General features: G+C 44.8%; 1 protein-coding gene across 1 annotated transcript; it reads right to left on the reverse strand.

Annotated features, from left to right (window-relative positions):
- Positions 1 to 5188: 5188 nt before the first annotated feature.
- On the reverse strand, positions 5189 to 20610 carry SLC20A1 (solute carrier family 20 member 1). Its single transcript, XM_004005910.5, has 11 exons — positions 20405 to 20610; positions 19285 to 19900; positions 18962 to 19102; positions 18688 to 18773; positions 13621 to 13717; positions 10996 to 11115; positions 9044 to 9313; positions 8363 to 8921; positions 7643 to 7828; positions 7177 to 7261; positions 5189 to 6152 (listed from the first exon to the last, which is right to left on the reverse strand). Exons 2-11 carry the CDS (start codon positions 19628 to 19630, stop codon positions 5997 to 5999), a joined length of 2046 nt encoding a protein of 681 aa, XP_004005959.1. The 5' UTR covers positions 19631 to 19900; positions 20405 to 20610; the 3' UTR covers positions 5189 to 5996.
- Between the last annotated feature and the right edge of the window lie 1738 nt (positions 20611 to 22348).

Genomic DNA, 22348 nt, shown 5'->3' on the forward strand with positions numbered 1-22348 from the left:
AGGCACAAGGGCTTCAGTAGTTGCAGCCTTCAGGCTCAGTAGTTTTAGCAACCTGGCTCTAGAGCACAGACGTCAGCAGCTGTGGTACCTGTGCCTTAGTTGCTCCGTGGCGTGTGGCATCTTCCCGGATCAGGGATTGAATCCATGACCCTTGCATTGGCAGGTGGATTGTTACTCGCTGTACCACCAGGGAAGTCCAGTGTTTTATTTTAGTATTTTAAAAAATCTATTAATGAAGTCTTCTAAGTCTTCCTCTGTCACAAAAGCAGACAGCACTTCAGCCATCTCCAGTTAGCAGGCACTGCTCAGATTTCAAAGATCTCACTGTGTCTCAGTGAAACAATGGATGGTTAAAGAATTTAAATCTCTCAAGCAGAGGCAAAGACAAAGGTAGAAAACAGTTAAAGAGAAACAACTTTCAGGGACTTCTCTGGTGGTCCAGTGGCTAAGACTCCAAACTGCCAATGCGGGGGGCCCAGGGGTTCAATCCCTAACGAGATCCCATATGCCATAACTAACAGTTTGCAAGCCGCAACTAAGACCTGGCTAGCCAAATAAATAAAAATAAAAATGCTGCATGCCACAGCTAAGATTCTACTCATTATTTGGCTGTTAATTTTTTTTTTTAAGAGAGAGAAAAACGACTTTCACACCATGGGTTATGAGTTCTGTAAATTTTTGAAATTTTGGAGCTCTACACAAGAATTCTGCGTGAGGCAAGAGAAAACCATTGACAATTAAGATATTTGCAAATCATACCTACTGCACAAACACAGTGGAGAAAGGGTTTAATGGACCAGATAGCTAATACCACTAGATTGTAGATGAAACACCACAACCCAGCTTTTAATGAGCGAGTGTCTTAAATTTGTCGCCTTTGGTCTCTAAGCACCTTGATGCTGCTTGAAGGTGAAAGGGTGAGGGCGGTTGAAAACAAATCCTTTTATTTCCTGCCAGTCAGGAAACGAACTGTTGAAAACTCTAGCTTAGCCTACCTAGAGCTGAGCCCAGCTTGCAAAAGTGATGGCAACTTTTGAGTAAACATGATTGTGTAACATTTATCTAGCTCTCAGTTACTATATTGTAGTTTAACCAGGTGACTTAACATTGACCTGTTTATCTCTCAATGATATTGTTCATTTCCTGTTCTGGTTACAGGTTTCATGGATTTGTCCACTGTGCCAAAAGTCAGCAAGTTACACAACTGTGTACAATATCATTTCAATTTTTTTAAAAATCTAAATTTTATCAGCAAAAAATTAAAGTGGGGATCAGCTTCCAACAATTTAACTTTTTTTTTTAAATTTTATTTATTTACTTTTGGCAGTGCTGGGTCCTCATTGCTGCTCAGGTTTTTCTCTAGCTGTGGTGCTCAAGCTTCTCTTGTAGCTGAGCATGGGCCCTAGGGCCTGCTGGCTTCAGTAGTTGTAGCACAAGTACTCAGTGGTTGCAGCACACGGGCTTAGCTGCTCTGCGGCATGTGGGATCTTCCCGACTCAGGGATCAAACCCATGTCTTCAGCATTGGCAGATGGATTCTTTACCACTGAGCCACCAGGGGAGCTCTAAAGTTTGTTTTTGTTTTAATTCTTGGCTGTCCTGACTGGGTCTTCATTGCTGTGAGGGCTTTTCTCTAGCTGCAGCCAGTGGGGATTATTCTCTAGTTACCATGCACGGGCTTCTCAGTGTGGTGGTTTCTCTCGTTTCAGCTCATGGGCTCAGCAGTTGTAGGTTTAGTTGCTTAGTTGCTTATGTGGGATCTTCCCGGAGCAGGGATCAAACCCATGTCCCCTGCACTAGCAGGCAAACTCAACCACTGAACCACCAGGAAGTCTTACTTTCTCTTCACTGTTGAGAAATAGCTCTGGGAAGTCCCTACATATGAGGCTAGGCCAGAATCACTTCCTCTGGGACATCTCCATCTTTTTCATCACAACCACCTTCCTCATTTATACTGACAAGCTCACCTTCACTAAGTGCCTCTGACTGCCTATTTAGAATCTCCCCAACAGTAGCAGTATCAACTCTTCCAAGTTTAGATAATCAATTCACATCCACTTTGAATCCTGCAAAGTGTAGTGTGGTGTAGTAAGTTTCTGCCACACTACAAATTACTGCTTCTTTCTTCCATGAAGCTTTCAATAGCTTCCAAACCTTGGCTTAAGCAATCACAAAATCTCCAGATGTAGCATCTATAGTCTGTCCAAATCTGTTAAAAGCTGAAATAACCTCTTGGTCCATTGGCTGGATCAATGAAAGCTGTGTTTGATGGTCAAAGGCAAGTTTTCACACTTTCACTCAAGCCCCCAGAAGAATCTAGAACATAAGCCAACGGCAGTGCTAAAAAGCCTAGAGTATCTCTCTACCGCTGGGATCACTACTAAAAACCTCTGTTTTCTGTGAGTGGACTGAATAAATGCTGCACAGCAACCAGACACCAGAAAGACTTTGAAAGTAGCGACCCAAGAGGTCATTCATCTGGTCAGTGTGCATCTGCTCCGTTATAAATGAGATTTGTGGACAAAAGAGCTCGCATTACAGTTTGCACTGTATGCAATTACTCAGTTAACATGCCAGGCACTGAAATCTGAAACATTACCAGGGGAACTGGTGTCATTTACCTGAAAACCATGGTAATGGATGCATGCATTTGGAGTCTTGCAAAAAAGCAAGGTACTGAAAACAGAAGTGACCGCGCCACCACTGAGCCCAAGAACTCTGAGCAGTTAGGCCTTTACTCCTTGAGATTCTTTCTCAGGATGCTGCTGTATGGTGTTCTCCCTACAGACAAGGGAATAAAGCAAGAAAAACAAAAACATGGGCTCTTGGGGGCTTTCCTGGTGGTCCAGTGTTTAGGAATCCACCTTGTAAGGCAAGGGACACTGATTCAATCCCTGGTCCAGGAAGATTTCACATGCCCTGGAGCAACTAAACCTGTGTGTCACAACTACTGAGACTGCGCTCTAGAGCCCGAGTTCTGCAACGAGAGAAGCCACCAGGACGAGAAGCCTGGGCATGGCAACGAGAGTAGCCTCCACTCACTGCAGCCAGAGAAAGTCTGAGTCCAGCAGTGAAGACCCACCACAGCCAAAGAAATAAAATAGCTTTTTAAAACAAATTATAAAAAGAAAACAAACATTGGCTGTAGGAAATCCAACAAAGGAGATAAAAGACATCCCCAGAATAGTAGAGGAAATTTTAGGATGCAGACCTGAAACTTTTGTCTAGACTAGAACAGATCTGAAGCTCTGAGTGAGGTTATCCTAAAATACTGAGAGCTTCCCGGTTGCTTCTCATAGTCCTAAAAGGAAATTAACCAGTGGAATGTTCCGGAATGACTGATGACCAACACTTAATAAAAAAGGAGGGGAGCTTATTCTAGGGAAAACACAATGATCACAATAGATACACTATGACTCAGCAGCTCAGTGATATTTTTTCAAATACTCTCAATTTTGATCTCCCCAAAATTAAGACCTAATTATACAGTGGAGGGAAGTTAGGGTCTGCGTATAACACTTGAAGACTGAAACATTATGGGGTGTCAAGGGCCCCAAACTGAGAGAGCCTAGTAGTAATACAAATACTGAAAGTGGTTGCCTCTGGAAAGATGGGGAGAGCCCTGTACTTACCAAGCCTTGTTCAATCACTTGACTACTTCATCATGGATACATGTAACCTTGATGAAAATAGCTTATTGAAGGTTTTGTTTTTTTTTAAAAGGGCAACATTTAGATCTGAGACAAACAGGCCTGAGTTCACACTAGCCTGTGTCCCTGGCCCAGAGAAGTTATAAAAATTGACTGCCCTGGGTCTTTGTTGCAGCACATGGGCTAAGTCGCTTCGAAGCATGTGGGAACTTAGTTCCCTGACCAGGGGATCGAATCCACGTCCCCTGCATTGGAAAAGGACGTGTTATTAACCACTAGACCACAAAGGAAGTCCCATGTGTTGCTTTATATGGAAATACAGATCTCCTTTGACCTCTTATTGGCTGTTGGGGTTCCTCTTCCCCAGACCTAGCTGCTCTTTTGTTCTTGGTTCAAGGACTTCCTCAGTTGTCCTCTCCTGGGCCAAGGGAAAAAATCTTGAGGGTTACTATTCTCCATTTAATGTTATTAAAAACATAGTTTCTGGGTTTCTGAGGACAGTACCAGGAGAGGAAGCCAGAACCAAAATGCAAGAGGGTCTCCTGCAGAACTCTCAATTCTGAGCTTAATGCTAGGTTCCCGTTACTACAGCAGCTCCCACCTCCTTCCTCAAATGGTTACATGGGTACTTTCAGTCGGCCTGGGACTCTCCATTCTCTGATAACATTGGTACAAATACAGTTCTCTAGACCAGTTCCATGACCTGTAAAGCAACTATAAAACCTACTGCAAGAGGTCTTGAGAATGGAATGTATATAAAAAGCTTAGTGCAGGGCCTGACATACAGCGGTTGAGCATTTATAAGTGACTCCATGCTAAGTACTTAACCACTGATCTACCTTCTCAGGCACAGGCCAGGTAGGCAGAGCCTTATGCTTGTTACCATTTGGCTTCCCAAAAAACATCTAAAATTCTGAGAACAGGACACACCAACCTAGTTTTGTTGACTTTTTTAAGCCATGTACTTTTGCTTAACCATTCTGATCAAGCATGAAAACAGATGTGTTAAGATTGAAAAACCCAACACTGGGAATTTAAGGGTTTTTTGTTTGGCCACATTGCAACAGCATGTGCGATCTTACTTCCACAGCCAGGGGTCACATCAATGCACACACCCTCCTCCCCCGGCTGCCCATCACACCGGAAGCATGTGTGCTTTCCTGACCGACCAGGGAACTCCCCCAACAGAGAATTTTGTAATGAAGCTGAGCTACACACAACCCTCATTTTAGCCTTCTAACAGCGATGCTAAAACAATCTAAAACAATCTAAATAAGGATCTGATAAAACAAGATAATCCATCGTGCTAACAAAACGTCCAAGATGCGCTAGTATTAAAAAAAAAAAAAAGCTAGTCTGTTGGAACAGCCCGCATGGAGTAATGTCATGTATACTCTGGGATCTTAAGAAATGCTTCAGGGAGGAGTGGGGAAACTGCTGCTAGCAGTTCTCACCTGCTAAGGTATCACCTTCTCCTAAGAATGCAGGAGGCTAACTGATCCGGGAACAAATGTGTATGAACAAAACCAGCAAGACAAGTTTTCTAAAAACGGTAGGCTTTTTATTTATTAAGAGGTAGACAGATGAACATGGAAGGCTGGCCCATTCTAACTTGCCCGAAGTTCATATTCCACAGCATTCATCCATCCTGCACTGTCAGAAATCTTAACAGAAATACCCAAGACTGCCAGAAGGGTTTTTCTTCCTACTTCTTCTTAGCAAGAACAGCCCATGAACTGCTTGCAAAGAAGGAACTACTAACCTAAATTTTCACCATGTCCAAAGACCCTATGAGAAGTTCCCACAGATGCCAAGAGAACCCGCCACTGCCGACTGGTGGGCAGGGTACAAGTGACTATTTCTCTAAGACTACTAGGGAAGCTTGGGTTACGGTGTTTCTTGTTAAGTCCCTGTGCATGTTAGGGCAGAAGCTGGTGAAACCAATAAAGCAGAGCACACTCTGTCAAATGGCTCTGGATGGTTGTTTAAAAAAAAAGAAAGAAATCACGTTATCTTCAGAGACAACATTAAAACATAATGGAACTGAAGCCTGATACAAAAAAGTAGAGAAATATATATATACAGGAATTCACAGCCCAGAGGGAAAAGGGACCTCAAGAGGAATCAGTGGAAACCTGGCTATTTTACATAGCTAATTTTGAGACAAGTCGTATTTAGCACGAAAGCAGTTACAGCACAAGTAGAGCTTCCCTCCCATAGCTCCCGATCTTGAAAGAGATTCTTTTGTCAGTCTTCGGTAACACTGCAGTCCCTCTTCAAAGGAGCAGGAAATATGTCAGGTGGTCCCAAACATTGACCTGAATTTCCATCACACACAGCCTCACGCTCAGAGGATGATGTATTTGAAGACTGCCATGATGGCAGCACTGATAACACCCGAAATGGGGACTGTGACGAACCAGGCCATAAAAATGTTGCGGAAGAGTCGCCAATCAACAGCCTTTTTGGATCGGAGCCAGCCAACGGATACAACAGAGCCCACCTGTGGGAGGAAACCACCAAGGAACTAGTTACTGACGTGCCAGGGTACTGTGCTAAATAAGACTTGTGACCTTATACAGGTGAGGAGCCCCGGACTACCAGACTGATCCATGAGAACTGGTTTGTATTAGGAACAAGATGCAGGCCGCATGAAATCCAAGCACTGAATCTGTGCTAACTGGGGTAAAACAGAGTAGGAAAAGAAAATCCTCTTTTTCCTTCTGAGTTGCTGGAATTTAATGAACTATATTAATGACAGGGGTTCCCTGGTGGCTCAGATGGTAAAGAATCTGCCTGCAAAGCGGAAGACCTAGGTTTGATCCCTGGGATGGGAAGATCCCCTGCAGAAGGGAACGGCTACCCGCTCTAGTAGTCTTGCCTGGAGAATCCCATGGACAGAGGAGCCTGATAGGCTACAGTCCACGGGGTTGCAGAGTCAGACACAACTGAGCAACTGATACTTTCACTAATAATAAAAACCGCTTTGGTAACAGATTCTTTCTTACTGTTAGGTTTCCCAAAGATTCTAGAGGAAGGCTGCTATTAGACCTAATAACTAAATCATCTGCATATCTCGCTAGAAGAAAAATGACTCAAAGGCTCTATGATGAACCAACTTAAATTCCCTTAAGAAAGCCAGTTTCTATCTTTCTCTATAGATAGCCTATAGTTCTCAGTCATCAAGCAACCTTAGGACTCAGTAAGTTTCTCGGGTGCTCCGAGTACATGCTTGCTTTATACTGCCCTTCGACAGACCAACAAGCCTCACAGGCTTGCTACCTCAAAAGGGCTTTCACATTTTGGGGGATATAAAATATATTATCTGCTTAAATAAAACAGACACAAGGAACTGCAAAATGGGTCTTTACATTCTTATAGTCACTTGTCCTACACTTGTGAACTTAAACACTCCCACAGCGTAAAACTTTCTAAACCAAAGTATCAAAGGAAATAGAGAACTAAAAACACCTCTCCACATATCTACTAAAACCATTCAAAAGGCACAGTACCCTTTTATCACTTACTTTACAATGTGTCGTGCTGATGGGAAGACCAATATTCGACGCAATTACTACAGTGAGGGCAGATGCCAGCTCAATACTGAAGCCGCTGTGGACACAGACAGATCATTAGTCAAGAATGGAATTTAAACTGTGATAAGTTAGCAAAAGTTCATACAATCCTGCAGTGCTCTATCTACCTATGACAACTTCAATTTGCTCTAAACTTCTGAAATCTACTTTAAATCAGGCCATGAGATTCCTCTTCTGTTTTCCAATGTTTAAGGTTTTAAGGTTTTCTGTAAGCCCACTATTAAGGCTTGTACTTCTACTTTGAAGAACTTAGTAAACTTAGTAACATCAGTATTGGCTCCATAAATACAGATAAAAGCCAAATATACATAGTCATTAAATCTCAGCTCACACATCTTTCTCATATGTTACCTTAAGAACAAAAAGCATTAGCCTGAGACCTGCTTTACCAACTTACCTAGAGGGCGTGATGGGTGTCAGATCCTTCCCCATGGTCTGGATGACTCTCCTTCCCCACACCCAGAGACCAATACAAATACCAACACCACCATACAGCAGAAGCCATATTGGCGTTGCTACTTTTGAGGAAACATCACCAGTGTCATAAACCAGATACAAAGCAACCAGAGGACCAATGGCATTGCTGGAAGAAAAAGAGAGCAAAGATGACTCTGCAGGCATGATCCCATCTGTTAAATGCTTTAGTAAGTTTTCTAAAGCAAAGCTTTCATTTGCAAACTGTCTTTCCAGGGAAGCAAATGGAACCCCCGCCGCCAACATACACAGCAAGAGACCACGAGAGTTCTTCTCAGAGGGAACACCCCACATTTGGTGGCCTGTCTTTCTACAGGCCCATCTGAAGCAAATTTGAATTTCACAAACCACAGAACTAGGATTAACAGCCTACAAATTCATTCTAGAGGCAGTAACTCTTATCAAAGAACTAGATCCCATCTTGATAAACAGCTTCTCTGTGAAAGATGTGTTTATCACCTACAGAAATGGAAACAAGCATTCTTTGTAATCTCTCTGAAGAAACTTTTCTTCCTGTTTGTACATCAATTGCTATTATCTCATTCAATCTGCATTATTCAATGTCCCACAAACCGAGCCTTACTTAAAAGGATATGCAGTATAAAAACAGAATGAGCGGTGCCAAGAATCCTGACTGACTGACCTGACGTCATTGCCACCATGGGCGAAGGACCCAAAGCAGGCTGTGAGGATCTGCAGGAACTGGAACAGGAGAGACACTTCTGGCTTGTCCTGGTCGCACCATTCTTCCAGGGAGCTAGTGCTCCCTTTCCTGTCGCCCAGACCCATCTCTGCCTTGACACTCATGTCCACTTCCGATGCCGAGTGAATGTCAGACACAGCGTTGCAGTAACTGGTGTAGCTGTCCATTCGAATTCGCTTCTTGCTGTCTGCGTTAGGCCACGTCAGCTTCTCCATCTCTTCACCCTTCTGTTCGCCTTCTTTGGCGCGGAAGGAATCCAGAGGCATGCCGCAGATTGCCATGGTATAGGAAGTGTAGCTATTATTGCGCCTCAAGGGCTTGTCACCAGAGTCTCCCATGCAGTCTCCCACCTTGGCGAGATGTAACTTATGGAGGAGCTCTTTGTACAAGCCGGAGTCTTTGTGCACGGTGTGATACTGGTAATGGCCGCTGGAGTTAATCTGGTTACTGACAGCTTGACTGAACTGAACGAGGTTCCCATTTGGCAATTGCACAGCACCTGCCAAGACCAAAAGGCACGAACACTCAATGCCAAGAGCATCAGATCCAAACAGTGAGCCCCGCAGTGGTATAGGAAACAGCGGGAAACTCGCCTGTCCCCACCAAGGAGAGTCCACGCACCGTTCATAGAGCCGTCGATGCTGGTCTCCTCTTTCAGGTCCACGCTGGGAAGCCTCTCTCGCTCGGGAGCTTCTTCCAGGTCTCCAAGTTTGAATGAGACTGTTCTCTCCTCCACCACAGCCCTGAGGGGCACGGTGGCTGAGCCCACCTCCAAAACAGGATTCCTTGTTTCGATGTCACTGAGTGACAACTTTGTTTCTTCATGATCTTCTTTCAAGCTATTCTTTTTCTCCATTAAGGGGCTTTCAGAAGGACTAGACTTGATTTCTCCTAGAAAAAAAGGATAAAGAATGTTTTCCTTTGGTTGTGACCAAACTATCTTGCTCATTTCCCCTTTCCCTCCTCCAAAAAAAAAAAAAAAAGAATCCATCTCAAAGTAAGGCCACATGTAAACTTAGGTGAAAATTCGGGATAATTTTCCTGTCTGCTTTATTTGCCACATCTCATTTCTCAAATGCAGAACATCCTAGTATCAGGGGTTGTAAACTTTATTCGGTGAAGGCCCAGACAGTAAACTCTGGTGGTCCAGTGTCTGAGACTCTGAGCCTCCAATGCAGGAGTCCTGGATTCAAACCTTGCTCAGGGAACCTGATCCATGTGACATCACTAAGACTCAGTGCAGTCAAATTCAAAACAAAAAAACTGAGCCTCCTGCTGATCCTTTCTGTAGTAGAAAGTAACTACAGTAGGGAGAGGGCTGACTGGCAACTGAAAATTGCCTGAATTTCATGCATGTTTTTCAAAATTAATAATGAATTTGGCTGCACTGGGCCCAAGTTGCGGTAGGTGATCTAGTTCCCTGACCAGGGATCAAACTCAAGCCTCCTGCGCTTGGGAGTGTGGAGTCTTAGTCACTGGACCACCAGGGAAGTTCTTGCATGTTCCTTTAAAAAAGGAATGGCCAAAAAAAAAAAAAGAATGGCCCTCAATTTCAGTCCATGAGTTCAAGCAACATGACTCAGCTCAATGCAGGCAACTCAAGGTGACTTGAATTTCTGCCCCTATAAAACAAAGAGAAGTGCCTTGTGGTGCTGGATCCCATGATGAGGTGGTAATGTTTTTCTGCTTCCGTACCAATGCCCCTGGGGCATTTAGGCATCCCAGTAAGGCAACAGACCAGGATATCTCCCAGCTTGAGGGAAAAACGAGGTCACAAAGTCCTGAAGGCCGCCAGACAGAGCGCAGAGCCTCTCAGAGGCTCCGCAGCCCAGCTGTATGACGCAGCACCCTGCTGCTGCCACCGCAGTCCATGCAGCTTTGCGCTGCTTCCAAGAAACAACTAAATCACCACCCCAGCATCCGCAGATGAGAAGGGCAGAAAAACACGACTTCAGGAGAGCTCAGACAGTGAGCACAGAAACACAAGGTATAGAGACTGATACCAATCAAAACATTCCGTATTTGATTCCACCAGAATACTCTGTACAGTAATTGTCTAAAGGAGCCCTTCATGTGTGCTCCAGTGCTGAGAATTAACCAAATCTAAAGTCAGAGGTATCTATGAGCCTAGCTCTGAATACCTGAACCTGACTTAAGCTATACATGGTAGTCATTTTGGTAAATGTTTCCTGTGAAGCTATCTCATACCTCTTATTTTTCATCAGTGAATCCTCATCCTCTCTATTAATGCAGACTACAGCCTCTCTGTATTTATCTAGCATATCACTGGCAAGTGATCAAGGTACAGTTTAAAAAAAAAAAAGGAACAATAGATGAAGTGCCTAGCCTGTCTGGCAGCCCAAATAAGGTCAAATGTGCCTCATGACTAGGTCTCAGGTCATATTATGTTAATAAGAACATCGTCTGGACAATAAACCTATATCCCCAAATTTCCATTTAAATGTTTCTGGCTTTATCAATCTATGCAAGTAGAACATTTTTACAGATGGCCAAACAAACAAAAAAAAGGCAAGCACACTTTAAGAATTTTTTTGCTATGATTTGTTACTTACGTTCAATTTTTCTCTTCATCCTGGGACATACAAAGAACCAGACGATAAGGGCACAGAAAACTGCACAGCCCACCGAGATGAGGATGGTACCCCACAGAGGAAGTTTGTCAAAGCCCAGCACTAGGAGATAAAACGGTGCATCTTGAAAACCCCAGGGCAATGGCCCCCCTGTAACGACGTGTAAACCCTCCTCTGGGGATTCCGAGGTTCCCATGCCAGCCCATCACCCTTCACTGCTGCTGCCAAGCCTGAGGCTCACAGGCTTCACTGTGCTCCTGGCTAGAGGAATTTGGGAGGAAAATCCCATAGCATCTGAAACCCACAACCGTCTGGCCTACTTTCAACACCTGCTAGCCTACCCAACTCCCAAGCTCCTTCACATACTAGGCTTTTTCCTTTCTTTGCTTTGAGGAGTGAAGGATCGTTAACACTGAGGATCTGCAACCAGCAAAGCAAATGGAAGCATTCCACTGCCCAGCTTCCAGCTGGAACGGCTGCACACACCAAATCCATATGTTATGTCTGCACATGGATTTTAACATTAAAAAAGGCAAGTACCTCAGTCTTCACTTTTCTCATGCTGATATCATCATTTCTCTGTGGAAGTTATCACATCCACTGTAAACTAGCTAGAGCAAGATTATCTCTTAGGATGTTTTATCAAACTAAGATACAGAAAACTGGGACATTATCTATCAAAAGATAAGAAAGGTTCAAAGGGCTGTCTTTCACAAAAGGAAACAAGCCACATCTTAATCAGACTTGCCTACTTCTCACATGGCTCAGAGATCATTAACTAGTCACCTGGTTATCACTTTAAGTGCCAACAGGCTCCAAGCCACTAGCCTATATTAATGATAAGGGTAAAGCACCAGAGATCATTATTTAAGCCTAAAAAGATGCTATAATGATCTGTGGTTTATACAAGAATATCTTAGGTACTTGTGACTGTTGTGTTTATTAAATATTACTTATAAAATAGAAACTCTATTTTCCCTCAAAGGAATTCATATTTAAAAATCAGATATAAATGGAGGCCCCTTCAAAACTACAGTTCTGTAGTGACAATCTTTCCATTTTAATTGTTATCAATTTGAATTATGCAGTTAGTCACACAAGCTAAAATATACATGAAAATTAATCAATCTATCACAATTTAAATCTGCCTATGTTCCAAGTCAAAAAGGGGAAATGAGACTGGTTTTTCTTGTAAATGATCCACCAAAGGACAAGACAAAAATATCCATGTTCCCTTTTTAAAGAATGATTGGAAACTTGAGTTTCTAATTTCATTGAACTAAAAGCTGCGCTGCTACCACATGCAACATGACTGCTTAGAGCCTCATGGAGAATTTTTTAGTTTGACATGAAGAGCCCAATTTAAAGCAGATTGGAAATGTAGAATGCAAGCTTTTCTTTGTCTCTATCATTTGTTAAGGAGTGTAGTAACCCCTAATAAGATCAATAGCCTCATAAAGTCATCCATTTCTTTCCTGATTATTCCAAGAATACAAGGTTAAAAATACTTCACTAAATCAAACCAACTCTGTAAAGCAATTATCCTTCAATTAAAAATAAATATTTTAAAAAGTTAAAAAAAGAAAAAATACTTCATTCCATTTTTGGTCAGTGACTTATTACTTCAGTGAGATTTATGAAACAAGTTACACTCCATTAGTCAGAAATGAAATCAACTTAGTGGGCCATAATGAGCATTTTTAAAGAAGAGTATTTGCAATTGTGAGCACACAATACAGAGTAAGGATAAGTAGCTTCAAGACACTATTCCAGTTATCTTTCCCTCTCCCCCCTAACTCATCTCTGTAAGCACACTCTGTCCTAGGCAGCAATGCACAATGTCTTTCTCCCAACGAGGCACAATCCAATGAGTCAGAGGCTATACAACCAAATGAACCTAAGAGTGAAACTGACTGATCAAGGCATAATACTCTCCTATCTGACAAGTTACAGGTTATCCATCTTTTTCAGTGGCTAAATTGAACATGTATTATCCTAATTTAATCCGTGCTTTGCCTTTGTCCCAACATAAAAGTAACATTTCAAGCTTTATATTCTCACAAAGACTGTTCCTCTTAGCTGCATGAATTCTTCTTCCATGTGCACTTAGAGCAGGTGTTAAATATCCCAACTCTTCTTATTCAAGCAGATTCAGGGGAGTAAATTTAGGACTGAGAAAACAAAGCAGCTCCAATTGGGAGAGAAAAATGAGAATATCCAGCAAACCAGTCATAAATGACTGGTATTTCGAAGACAACATATAACTAATGACTCTTCGGCAGTCAGTAGTTGAGGTTAACATCAATTCCAGGTATTTTTAGCACAGGTAGGAGAGAGGGAGGGATAAGATCAAATTATCGGTGGATCCTGTGAAGACTAAAGAGTAAAGGTCTGTAGTGATTTAGAATCTGAGCAGGTCTCTTTGGTTGAAAAACTATCTAGGTTAAACTCAGCGTACACTAGCCTGCAGCCTTCTGAAATGGGCGCAGGCCAGTCACCTTCTAGTAGATTTCAGCCCTGTAAAGCAAAAAGGGGTAAATTGGGCATTTAATGCAAGTTTTAGAAACAATTTTAAATTCACATTTAAATATTCTGATGTGTACTTACATGGTGCTCCAGTGTACATGATGGAAAAGAGGTTGATTCCAATCGTGCAGGCATAGAACACTGGCAAAGCTCGCAACCCATTAGGAACTGGATCCGCCTGTAAAATTACCATTATTGTAAAGATCAAGACCTTAAAAGCTGTAAAAAGTCAACCCATTTCCACTGAACCTTATCAAAGAGCCGCTCCAGGAATTACAGTACCAGCCAGTAACTCTCTCCATGGTAGTCTCTGAGGACAAATGGTCTTTTCCTACATTGCTCCTGGAAGTCCCCCTACCAAGGCTGATCTACATCTATCTGAATTTAAGTTTGTGTTTGAATTTATGTTCGGGGGGTTAGTTGGGGTTTTTCTTGTTGCTGTTATTATATCCCCTGAAGAAGGGAATGGCAACCCACTCTAGTACTCTTGCCTGGAAACCCCATGGACAGAGGAACCTAGCGGGCTACAGTCCATGGGGTCGAAAAGAGTTGGACAGGACTGAGCGACCGATCACATTAACAAGGCTACCTATTACGGATGACTAGTGATGTCCTGGATGGTCAGTTTTAACCCCCAGCGCTCTAAGGCAGTGGTCCCCAACTTTTTTGGCACCAGGGATGGGTTTCATGGAAGACAACCGCTCACCTCCTGATGTGTGACCCAGTTCGTAACAGGGGAGTGGGGACCCAAGCTCTAAGGTACCTCATGTCCAGATAAAAATCTGAGCACACACCTGAAGATGTATTCTACATTTGTGAGAGGTCAAGAAACAGACTATAAGTTATTACAACATCTCTTACCCGACTTTATACCTGCAATGATTTCTCAAATATAAAACATGTAGAATATACTAGCGACAACCATCTTATCTAGACATTTGATAAATAAGCCACAACTAATGATTTACCAAAGTGCTAAGATAAAAATCAATCGTATATGAGGTCATCTCCTCTTTCAACAGACTGTGTGCCAAGCACCATTTCGGGCACGAAAATATGGGAGTGAATGAGATAAAGTCTCTACTCTCACAGAGCTGACATTGACATTCTAATACAGAATGATGCTCTGAAGAAAAAGGGGAAGGAAGCAGTGATGGAAGGAGGGGCACACTTTAATTTGGGGGGAGGGGGTAGTCCAAAGACTATTATTGGAGCCAAGACACAGATGTGTTACGTCAACAAGCCATAAAGCCATGTAGCCAGGCACACACCCAGGTGGAGAAACAGCAGCTAGAGGACAAGCTATCTGGAAGGCAGAATGTCCCAGAGACATCAGCAAATATAGAGACCCTGAGGCAAACGCTTGAATTGTCTTGAGGAACAGCAAGGAGGCCAGTGTGACTGGAAACAAGAGTTAAAAACAAGAGCACAGGGCTTCCCTGGGGGCAGGCACCTCTAAGTCCAACTCTTTGCAAACCCATGGACCGTAACCTACCAGGCTCCTCTGTCCATTGGATTTTTCAGGCAAGAATACTCGAGTGAGTTGCCATTTCCTCCTCCAGGGGATCTTCCCAACCCAGAGTCTGAACCTGCATCTCCTGCATTGCAGGCAGATTCTTTACTCGCTGAGCCAACAGGGAATCCCTGGTGGCGCAGATGGTTAAGAATCCAGCTGTCAATACAAGGGACACGGGTTCAATCCCTGGTTCCTAGAAGATCCCACAGGCCTAGGAGCAAGTAAGTATGTGCACCACAACTACTAAGCCTGTGCTCTAGAGCCTGGGAGCAACAACTACCGAGCCCATGTGCCACAACTACTGAAGCCCGAGTGCCTAGACCCTGTGCTCTGCCATGAGAAGTCACCCCCAATGAGAGGTCCACGCACAGCCACAAAGACCCAGCACAGCCAAAAATAAATTCTAAGGAAAAAAAAGGGGGGGCACAGATCTTAACACATGGGAAGCCTAAATAAACCTCAAAGATGTTGTCAGCCTAAAGGTTTAATGCTATCTTAGATCCAATGGAAAATCTTGGAGAGGTAGAGACAAGGTAAAGACTCATCAATAATTAATGGGAAGACTGAGTTAATGGCTTAAGATTAAGTAACCAGAAAGCAGAGGTGCCATTCCCAATCAGCAGAGAGGATGGGCCCTGGATGAAAACCACCTGAACATCAGCTCCCCAATCTTCCCCAGTCTGCAGCCTGCAAGAATGCTACAGATAAGGGACCTGACAAAATAAGAGCCAGTAAAACCTAAGCATCCCTGAGCCATTCAATGATGTGGGCCCCACCCCAAGGGTAGTAAGGTTATGAACCTGAGCTGTATATACCTTTTTCTTCTAAGAATAATCTGTGGTTTTAAGAAATTCTTCAAGGAACTTAAGATTCCCCCTGCTCCACACCCACATCAAAATCCATGAGGGTTCCAGAAATTATGTAGAGGCTTCTCTTCCTCCCTCCCTTCTGTTACCTCCGAACTCCACTCAACCACTCCCCCGAGGTAACCAGGGCTGTTTTATGAGAATGTTTACCAACATTTGACTCATTTAAACACACACCTAAAACTTTACCTCGAAGTAAACATCTCATCACCTAGCTATATGGGATGGGAAAGGGGGGCATCTTCCTACCTCATTTTCAACCAGGACAGTTCTTTTTTTATACACTGGACATGTCTGAAAAGATGCCCTAGATAGATTTAACATGATTTCTGACAGAAGGGAGGAATACTGAAAGACCCATCTTCTTTGACTGGAATTCAAACACTCAACAGGAAAGCTTCTTTGCCCCATCCCTTGTTTACTGTCCCAGTCCTTAACTTTTGCTCTGCTCTTCCCTACCAACACCCTAACCAATACCCTCAGAACATTCAGAAGACTGAAAATGTCTAAAAGCCCTTGTAATGTTATTAATTTCCAAAACAGAATTTTTAGTTGAAAAGTATCTTAATGGTCAAATATTTAGATTTTAACAGCCAGGACCACCAAAGGTTATCATTCAGAGATGTTAAAGTCTAACAGTAACCAGAAATATTCAGTCTCATCACCTAAACACTCATTGGTAGATTAGAAACAAGGGCATGTGCCTGCCCCTGGGGAGGGGGAGGGAGGGCCAGTGGCGATTCTCCAAGTTCACCTTGAATAGTTTTAAACACAATTCCAGTCATTCTTGATCATGTCCATCCTCATACCCCATGAGGAATATATAGAAGTTAATATAGCTAACTTAAGCTCTCAGGAACTTAGGGTAAAAATACCTGGCATGTGTTCCCCAAATGAGAGGTCTGAGCAGCTGAAAATCTCACTCTGTACCTGAGAGCATGACCATTCCCCCCTCCAGAAAAGAAGTCTATTTTGGTTTGAGACACACAAAGCCTCTGCAGAATCAAAAGAATCAGACCCCTGTGTAAAACCTTTATGCGCAAAGCCTTCCCTGGTGGCTCAGTGGTGTGTCAATGCAGGAGACACAGGTTCAATCCCTGGTCTGGGAAGATCCCACATGCCAGAAGGAGCAACTGGGCCTGTGCACCACAACAGCTTGTGCTCTAGAGCCCAGGAGCCCCAATGGCAGAAAAGAGGGGCCCTCACACTCCAACTGGAGAAAGGCTCTCGAACCTGCGAAAACCCTGCACAGCCAAAGATAAATAAAATTATGGAAAAAAAACTTTTTATGTGCAAGAATTCCTAACAGGGGGTTCTATGAATTCTGCGTTCTGATCCCTGGCTAAGTTGCCCTCAAACTGAAGCATCCTATTATATTCTACAGCAGTGGGGAGTGGGAGGGGTAGGTGCAAATCATTACCTGCTTCTTTAATAAGACAATTTTTACTCTCAAATTATACTAAGCTATAGAGGTTTCAAGCTTTCAAAGTACTACATTGCTATCTTTTGCCAGACTCAGGCCATGGTAAACAGATTAGTGAGTCACTTTATACCAATCATAGAATTTCTATAGAAAGTACAAATCCTCCCAAGAGAAGCTTAGAACTAGACCAAACAAATGGCTCAGTACATTCTTACCACTTGAGATTAAACTACCTGTCTCCCTTCACTCAGATTTCTTCAGTTTAGAAGAATTTAAGCACTTACAATGGACTGTTGAAAGAGTCATTCACCTCAGGAAAAGGACAACTTTGTTTACTGAGAAAAAAATGCATTTATTTTTACTGTAACTCAGTCCCTTGTTGTCTACATTTATTCTGGAGGCAGCATCAGACTTCATGATAAAAGAAATGCTATCGGGTCCCTCAAAAGGGATTTTCAAAGAGACAAGAAATTAAACGGCTATCTGGAATTTTTCTGCCAAGAAAAACTAAACAGACTTTTGTGATTTTTACCTTCACTGGTTCCTTTTTTACCTATTCTGAGATATTAAAGTCAAGTCATTGTGAGAGGTATGAGTCCCCACCATGATGTTCATAAACTGGTTTCAATAATCAACACTACACAGATAATTAGGTAGGGACCCAAACTATTCCGTTTTAACTGGCAGTTAAGAAAAAGCCATCCAGGGCACTCAAACTTACAATTCAAACTGGCCTGAGATAGAGAAGCAGATGGACTTGTGGACACAGCAGGGGGAAAATGGGAAGTTGGGACTAATTGAGAAAGTAGCATTGACATATATAAACTACCATGTGTAAAATAGCTAGTGGGATGCTGCTGAATAGCCGTAGGCCAGGGCTTTGTGATGACCTGGGGGTGGCAAGGTGCGATCCAGGCTTAAGGAAGAGACATAAGTAACAACTTATGGCTGATTCAAGTTGTTGTACAGCTGAAACCAACATAATATTGTAAAGCAATTATACTCCAATTAAAAAAAAAGGGTGGGTCTGCCTATGATGGCGGTTTTAACCTGCATACAACTACACAAAGTCATGCCAAATACATTAATTTTTTCCTGCTTTCAATCTCTTCAATTTCTTGGCACCCCTTACTGTTCACTTAATTTCTCCTTTCCAAATGCCTTCTTGGGTATTGAAAACTTTCTTCTTTCCAGTAAGTTAGGTACAAAACAATGTTTCTAACTCTCCAAGGTCACACTCCTACACACCCATCACACTTGTAAAAATGCTATCGGTTTGAATACCACTGAATGTGACCTACTCCAGGTCATGTGAGGGGTGGAGGTGGGGGAAGAAAGATTACCTTACGGAGGATGAATGCACGAACCAGGAAGAATAAAATCCCAGACATAATACCAGAAAGCAGAGGAGAGACGAACCAAGACAACACTGGAATAAAACACATTAAAAGAAACGTCAACTAATGAAAATCAGAAACCCAAACGCTCCTCCCTCTCAGTCCTCCCTTTTCAAAACTTTAATCCATCCCTCCAACTTGACACCATCTACTTACTCCCACACAATGCCTCCTCCTTGTGGTAACACGACAATAAAAAGACATTTAGAATGAAACGTACCAATTTTTATCAGTTCAGACCACTTGACACCTTCCTGCCCCTTTGCCACCAAGGAGAAACCAATGGTTGCACCGACGATACAATGGGTTCCAGAAATGGGCAGCTTCAAGAAGGAAGCCACTAGTTGCCACACCGCAGAACCTGAAAACCCGTCAAGTTCGATTAAGACAAAAGGCAGAATTCCAGTAATGTACGCAGCGGATATTACTGAAGGTAACCATCTGAAAAGCTTCAGAACGCAAGAATGGAACTACCCATGACAGGAATTCACTAACCCTCCAAGAGGACAATCAGGGCGGGGGCGGTGGTGGTGGAGAACTCACCAAACATCGCACTGACGGAGCCGGCCATCAACAGCTTTTGGGTCGAGTTGTACATCTCCACGTCAATCAAGCCCTTCCTGATCGTCTCGCTCACTTTGGCCCCCAGGAGGACAGAGCCCACTGTTTCAAAGATACTAGCTAAGATGCAGGCTTGCTTGAGGGTCACTACACCTGATCCCACGGCTGTACCAAACGAATTTGCTACATCATTGGCTCCCACGGAGAATGCCAGGACGAACGCAATAATAAAACCCAGGATGAGCATCCATAGGTAGTCCACCAACGGACCAGAAGCGGCAGTAGCAGCAATAGCAGTGGTAATGAGCGGTGCCACGGTCGTTGCCATTCTCTAGAGTAGTGGTTCTTGAATGAATCAGAGAATTACTGAGCGGCGTTCAAGATGTGTAAACAGAATATGAGGTATCAAAAATGCTATAATAAATAATATATATTATATAAAATTAAATACTGTAAACTACGGCACAGAAACCGAGCTGGGGAGTTACTGCTATACGCTGCGTATGGGCATCTGTTGTCTGGGGTTTCTTTGGCTCTGGAGGGCTAGGAACACGGAGCAGAATTCCATGGCGGAGAAGAGAAAGGACGCAAGTTCATCCTGGAAGAAGGGAGAGGAGTAACAATAATAGTGCGCCCTTGGGGGCCGGTCCCGCACTCCGCGCCGAACCACTGGGAGGGGGGGCCCCGGCCGGGCCCGCCATCCGCGATCCGCTGTCCCCCGACCCGGAGAGAACGCGCCGGGCACGTGGCGCCGGGGACCACCTCCGCCCGCGCGCGCCCAGCCCGGCCCGGCCCCAGAGCAGCGGGCCCCCGAGCAGCCGGCCCCCGCGCGCCCTCCCCGCGAAAACCGGAAAAGGGCCGTTCCCGCGCGCGCGCCACCAGCGGACCGCCAAAAAGGCCCGCGGGCGGGCGAACGGACGGACGGACGGACGGGCGGGATGGGGTGGGGTGGGGTGGGGTGGGGTAGGGAGGCGGGCAGCGACGAAAGCAGAACCCCACTGCGCCGCCCGCCCCGGCCCAGCCGGCCATCCTCAGCGCCGCCGCGCCCACACTGGGCCCCGGGGAGAAGAAAGAGCCTTTCCAAGGTGGCGCCTCCACTCACCAAAGAAAACGGAGAGCTGAACGGGAGGCGAGGTCCAGGCGGCGGGCTAAAACCACGGACGCACGCACCTTTTATAGAAGACCACACGACCTGGGGCGGAGGCTCTGGGGATGGCTCCGCTGGGCTGACGACAGAACCTGGAAGCAGCCGCTGACGCCTCAGCAGCGAAGAGAAAGCACGCAGCGCGCGCCGGCAGCCATCACTCTGGCAGCGCACGCCGCCGGCCCCTACTTATAGCCGGCGCCGCGCCCCGCGTGACCCGCCGCGCCTCGCGCCGGCCAAAGAGTCCCACCCCCGGGATGACGCAGACCCCCGCCAGCTCGGCCGGATGAGCCAGACAGCGGCGCTCATTGGCCCGCCCCGCACTGTGGTCACGCCCCCAGAGGGGAGCTTGTCCACGTGGGGAGGGCCAGCCCCTTCCCTGCGGCCTGGCCTCTGCGTCTTGGCACTGCTTGGAGTCAGCGGAGGAGGCCGCTGGGGACCCTCACCCGGTCCCTGGAGGTCATCAAGCGGGGGTTATGGAGGCCACGACCAAGGTCATAGTTCCTGCCTCGCGATCGCAGTATTACGGAGCTGTCCGAGCCTCGAGCCGCACTTAAGCGCACTTGTGACTTGCTGCATCGGGAGGCCACACCTGGCCAGGTTCCCTCCCTCCCGTCATCCCGGTGACGCTGCAGGGGAGCTCGCGCCCTGAGGCTCCGGATCCGGTCCCGGCACGTTGTCGCACCTGTGACTTGCCTTTGGCCAGACAAGCACTGTCCCTCGCCCGGGGAGGGAGAGGGCTCACGTGGCCGCTTTACTCCCGCAGTCATGCACTTGGGTGAAAACAGTACTGCTGCGGAGTCACGAGAACCAGGTTGTCTCCCAGTTAATGGCGCAGAGCCACAGGGTGGCTGTGGGTCATTAATTTCCCGCGGCAGACCGTTTTCTGCGCCGGGGCTGAGGTGCCTGGGGAAGGACTCCTCCGGATTCAAATACTGATGCTTGCTGCAGTGTGTCACCTTGAGCGACTTTCAGATCTCTTGCGTAATCGGGAATGTAAATTGTTAACAATTATACCTACCTAGTGGCGGGAATTAAACGAGTTAACGAGTGTGAATGGAACTAGAACTCAGTAGAGGTTCAGTGAATGCTAATTTCCGTTTTGTGGTTTCCGTGAATATTCCTGTTTTCTGATGTAGAAAAGGGTGTCTGTGGTGTTCTCTTCGGACCCCCGGAAACTTTCCTATTTTTAGGTAAATTGATTTCTGGTGCCCCTACGTGGCATATATAATGTAGCGTTGACATAATAAGATTTGCCTTGCACATTTGGGGGCATTTCATTATTCGGCCTAAGATCAAGACTAATCACTCATGCAGGGGGAGATTATGGTCGTGGTCTCTTGTCGGGGTTTGTAGTGAGGTTAAAGAATTCCCAACAAAAATATTTACCAGGCTTAGAATGTTCTGGAGCCCTCCTGGCCTTTAGCCATCTCTAGCAGCTGGGCACTGAATAGCAGGAACAAAGACGTAAATCATTGCTAAGTCTGGCTCATCTATGGAGGCTTAAAACTCCACCTGAGTTTCCTCTGACCTACCTAGAAAATCTGGTGGAGTTATATGAGTAACTTACAAAGTTCTGAGTCCCAAGGTCATGGCCAAAAAAAGGAAGTGGGCAATGTCCAGGAGCACTGACCCTGGAGTGCAAATCTGATGTAATTCTGGCCCCTTAAATTGTACACCTCCCTCCGACTTTACTCCGTTGCAAGGCTATGAAAAAATAAAGGACTGACATGTTACAGGTCTTTACTGTTCTGCCATTTTAAAACAATAATTTCCAAAGCAAGTTATTAAGGCAATTACCTAGAACTTTCCCTGGTTTGTGTTTGTTTTTTCATTCTGCCCATGGACTGCTAGTACCCAGTCTGTGCTACTAGCCCTTTAAGTTGGCAAACACTTGCTGGA

Source organism: Ovis aries, chromosome 3 (genome assembly GCF_016772045.2).
Source record: "Ovis aries strain OAR_USU_Benz2616 breed Rambouillet chromosome 3, ARS-UI_Ramb_v3.0, whole genome shotgun sequence".
Lineage (NCBI taxonomy): Eukaryota > Metazoa > Chordata > Mammalia > Artiodactyla > Bovidae > Ovis > Ovis aries.

Bases quoted from the DNA above. Each gene is read 5' to 3' on its own strand.
- SLC20A1 (XM_004005910.5), bottom strand. From the start codon at position 19,630: ATGGCAACGACCGTGGCACCGCTCATTACCACTGCTATTGCTGCTACT. The intron at 13,718-18,687 runs GTAATCTTTCTT...GTAATTTTACAG, and splicing joins GTGCATTCATCCTCCGTAAG to GCGGATCCAGTTCCTAATGG. The intron at 7,829-8,362 runs GTCAGTCAGTCA...TTTTTCTTCCAG, and splicing joins CATGGTGGCAATGACGTCAG to CAATGCCATTGGTCCTCTGG.